Source organism: Rattus norvegicus, chromosome 16 (genome assembly GCF_036323735.1).
Source record: "Rattus norvegicus strain BN/NHsdMcwi chromosome 16, GRCr8, whole genome shotgun sequence".
In the NCBI taxonomy this organism is placed as follows: Eukaryota; Metazoa; Chordata; class Mammalia; order Rodentia; family Muridae; genus Rattus; species Rattus norvegicus.
Genome location: NC_086034.1, coordinates 77,235,865 through 77,240,476, shown reverse-complemented (window position 1 = coordinate 77,240,476; position 4,612 = coordinate 77,235,865). Strand labels below are relative to the sequence as shown.

The 4,612-nt window shown below is 40.2% G+C and overlaps 1 protein-coding gene across 1 annotated transcript; it reads left to right on the top strand.

Annotated features, from left to right (window-relative positions):
- Positions 1–2,435: 2,435 nt before the first annotated feature.
- Defa11 (defensin alpha 11) lies at positions 2,436–4,592 on the top strand. Its single transcript, NM_001033078.2, has 3 exons — positions 2,436–2,493; positions 3,665–3,840; positions 4,358–4,592. Exons 2-3 carry the CDS (start codon positions 3,678–3,680, stop codon positions 4,507–4,509), a joined length of 315 nt encoding a protein of 104 aa, NP_001028250.1. The 5' UTR covers positions 2,436–2,493; positions 3,665–3,677; the 3' UTR covers positions 4,510–4,592.
- Positions 4,593–4,612: the final 20 nt, after the last annotated feature.

The window sequence follows — 4,612 nt, the reverse complement described above, 5'->3', positions numbered from 1 at the left end:
TGATGCCCACTGTGTACTCAGAACACCTGGAACCAGCTCTTTCATGTCAGATGTTCTGTGTTAGGAATGATCATGTTTCCCACATGTGTCAATTTGGAGTCTTGGATTCACTGTTACAGAACAACCCCACCTCAGTCTTTTCACTCAAATTCTTAAGAACCATAAGAGATTAGGAAAACTGGTTGGTTCAGGAAATAAAACTGTTGCCCTGGCCTTTCTTTCTCTTTCTGATGGTTTTCATATACTGGCAGAGAGAATGAAGAGCAGATCTAGGAAAGCTTTGTCATTTGAAATGCTAGGAAAAAAAGCATTTGCTAGCTTTTCTCATGTTCTAGTAATCACCAAAGCCATAATGCACACCCCACTATCAAAACATCTCAAGCAGTTCAAGACTGTATGCCACTTATCTAGGATGTGTATCTGGATCATTCTTAGATATTAGGTTCTTAGGTGAAAAGATGAAGTCCCCACTTTGTCAATGCATTGACAAAGCAAAGGTTGACATTCAAAGTGATCATCAAGAGTCCAACCTTCTTTCACTGAGTATGTACTTGAACATGCCCTGCTCTCCTACTGCTGTGTAAGATATCATTACAAGAAGAAATGAATTTCAAACAACACACACATGGGTTCTACCTCATATATATATCCTTTGGACATTGGTCAGTGCCGAGGGCTCAGAGATGAGTGGTTCTCTAGGATGTGGAGAGTTAAGTGGAGAAAAGCACTCCAGCATACTTGGCAAGTTGGTATTGGTGTCAGAAGGAAGGTTGATATGGGCTGGGAACTGAGAGTAAATGTTAAGTGTAAAACCACCCATCCAGGCTCAGGACAGCAGGATCATTATCTACCTGTCTAAAGCAGCATGGGTTTTGATGATGGATATTTTTAAACATTATGAACCAAAATATTTTTCTCCTATGAAAGCCGCACATGAATAGTTCTGGTCTACCATTATGAGAGGCCTCTTTTCTTCCCTGTGGTTCCCCCAACAAGACTCAGAGTTCCTCTAAGTATGGGAGATGGGTTGCAGGGTGAACATCTGGCTTAGTTCATTTTGTCTTCTATAACAAAATGTCACACACCAAGTCATATAATAATCATATTATACACAAAGATGGTAGCATTTCCTGTAGTTCTGAGGGCTATGAAGTCTCAGGTAAAAGTGTGAAAAGATTTGCTCTTGGTGATATCCAATTTTCTAGCTTATAAATGACATTTTCAGACAATATTAGCACTTTGTCAAAGGGCTGAGCTTCTTTTGTAAAAGAACTACCCTACCACTGGGAGCTCATCTTTTTTAACCCAATCCCGTACCAGCAGACTCCACTTGTTAATGTCATAACCTTTGAGAGTATAATTTCCATCCATTAATTTTAGCATGACTTAAGGAAGAGTACGCATCAGTAAATAGAAAATGAAATATTAACACTTCACATCTTGGAGAAAAATACAGCATCTTGACATGTGTGAGTTTTTGCTATTGGACTAGAAATTAAAAAGTTTATGCTTAAGAGGAGCTAGGACAAGCCTGCATTTCAATAGCACTGTCAGAGGAATTGAAGCCATGTCAAAGCACTGTTTCCCTCGTAGGAAAGTCAATGCATCTCCAACATGGGATGTCCATTCTGATCATCTGGGTCTAACATTGTCTTTATACATGGCCAGTACTGGTTTAGGCATAATGCCTCTGATCACACATCAGTTGATAAGACTAGCTAGCTCCATTCTCTCTGCCATCTGTCCAGCCATTGGGACATTCAGAAGACATTCTGTTTCAAGGAACAAGAACATGAATGTTTTGCCCATATGGTTCTAGAGAACTGTTTAACCTTATTAGTGGCCAAGGAAGTTTGCATGCTGTTCTTTCAGAGAACGACTTGATATATATACTTCAGTCATATGGGAGAGTCCTTTAGAACCTGCAGGGGAACTAATGTACAATCTCACTATAGTGTACAGTCCTTACTCTGCTTAAAGGCCCAACTAGATCCAACAGTTGTAACTTAGGTCTTGAAGAGGTTCACTGAGAACTACTTTTCAAAGCCTTCCCTTTGTGCTCATTGAATATGTATTCTAGTCATCTCCAGAAAGCAAAAGCCCTCAGTTGCAGGCCACAAATTTTCTGTGTGCTCTCTCATACTTTCTGATACCAGTGATTAAACTTCACCCACAGAGCTATGCAGCACAAGCTACTTGGAGTGAATAGTGATGGACAAATGGGTGTTATCTTCTGTTGGACTAGATAAATAAGAAGTCCTTCTGGGAAGCCCTGCTTTGCCCACAGCTTTTCAAAATTGCTTAACTGGCCTTGCACCACAGGTGTTTCAGGTATCCAATAGAAATTAACCATAAAAAAAGTTAAGACATCACAAGTGACCCTTAAATAGGGGAAGTCTGTCCAAAATGTTTCAGCTGCTCCTCTATCCCAAGGTCTGGAAAAAAAGAGCTCTGTGTCTCTTGCTCTGCTCTCCGTGATTAACCAAAAGGACTGTAAGTAATGAATATAATTTTCAAAGTATGGATATGTCACTGAGGCCTAGCTGCAAGGGACTCTCTAAAGGCAAGGGTGCCATGTCATCAGACCTCTTTAGAATATTCTTCTATCTGGGTCACTGGTATGTGTAAAGGACAGTATTTATGGGTTAAGGAGAAACTCACAAAACTTTTCCCAAAACACAAATGTTGTTCTTGTCATTCCAGTAGGGATGATAATATAATCTTTAAAATTTCTTTCTACTGTAACAAATATCTCATGTTAGTGGTTGGCTTTGGCTATTTAGTTTCACACATTGTCTATATATTTTGGGTATTAGTTTATTTTCAAATGTATGCTTTGCTAACTTTTTCCACTATGCTCTAGTTTGCTATCTCACCATGATGCTTATTTCCTCACCTGTGCAAAGGCTGCAAAAATCTGCAAAGCCCAGTACAATCCCACAATCCCCCTTGCACCTTGTTCTCAGAACCTTTGGTTTCATGTAAGACATCACTTTCCAGACACAGTTTTGAATTTTATTCTTGTAGTTTCATGCTTTTACTTCTTATGTCCAGGTCTTCACTTTATTTGAGATAAATCAATGTGGTCAACAAACATTGACTCTCTACATCATCAGGATTCAGGTGTCACCCAAGTGTCACCTTCAGATATCAGATAAGAATACATCTTCGGAGACTTAGAGGCATTGGTCCTTAGACTTAATACATGAAAATGCTCTTTTTTTCTTCTTTTTAACATTAAAATGTAAGCACTCATTCAAGTATAAGTTCATAATCCAGAAGGTAACAGGAAACCATAGCAGGGTCCTCCTCATCCTCACCAGCTTAAGCCAAAGGGAGCCACCAAACACTGGACCATTTGTCATGAGGGAAGCTATGAGATCAAAAGTATCAAGAAGTCCTTGAGGACAAATCCCTTTCCTTATTAGTGTAGACACTATCTACCTGTAGGGCCTCTCTGATTCTGCTCTTCACATATACTCCCATATGCACAGAAACACACACACACACACACACACACAGACACACAGACACACACACACACACACACACACACACACACAGAGAGAGAGAGAGAGAGAGATACACAGACACATAAACAGGGACACACACACACACACACACACACACACACACCGTTCCTGATGTCTTTTTCATCCCTTAGGAAACCCACAGCCATGGGGACACTCACTCTGCTCACCACCCTTCTCCTGCTGGCCCTCCACACCCAGGCAGAATCTCCCCAAGGATGCACTGAGGATCAGAAGCTGCTGATCATGGAGGACCAGGATATTTCCATATCCTTCACAGGGGATAAAGGCACTGCTCTTCAAGATGCAGGTGAGAGACATCATCACATTAGAAATGTGAAGTAGAGAGAAAGGGTGGGGGTATGCTCTGAATTTGGGTCACCCAGTCAACTTTATTACTTCTTTATTTTCCTCGATGAACAGCAAAAGCCAAATAGATCAATTTCTTTCTGCAAAAATTTGTTTGTTCATATCACAGAGCTTAATAAATAAAGAAACATAGTGACTAGAATTTTCATGTAGATCTAAATGTCTAGACTTGGTCTATTTTACTGTGAATATTGTATTTTAGATATTGGAGATGTGTGTTTATATATTTATGTAATGGCAGGAACATATAAAATTACAAAAAACTTAAGACAGATGGGGATTCGTCTATAGTTTGGTGCTTACCATGTATATTTATTCATATTGATCATGATTGCTCGTCCGGCTGTCACTAGTGACCAAGGCAGAGAGCCCACTTCATCCAGCACATATATTGCCCAAGATTCTTCTGCCCTGCTGATTCAGGCACTAAGTACCTCCTATGATGTCTATTTCCCCAGATGTGAAGTCAGGCGTGATCTGCAATTGCAGGCCCAGGGGCTGTAGTTTTAAAGAACGAGTCTATGGGGAATGCGGTTACAATGGCCACATTTTGCGACTCTGTTGCCAACCACTGAACACTATGAACAAGAAGAGTCCATCTGTCATATGACTTGAGATCTTGACTGTTACTTCGCCTATATTATGTCCTTGACTTTCCTCTTCCTTTATAGCCAAAGAAAGTTCTTACAACAAGTTCTCTGTGTGTGTGCTTA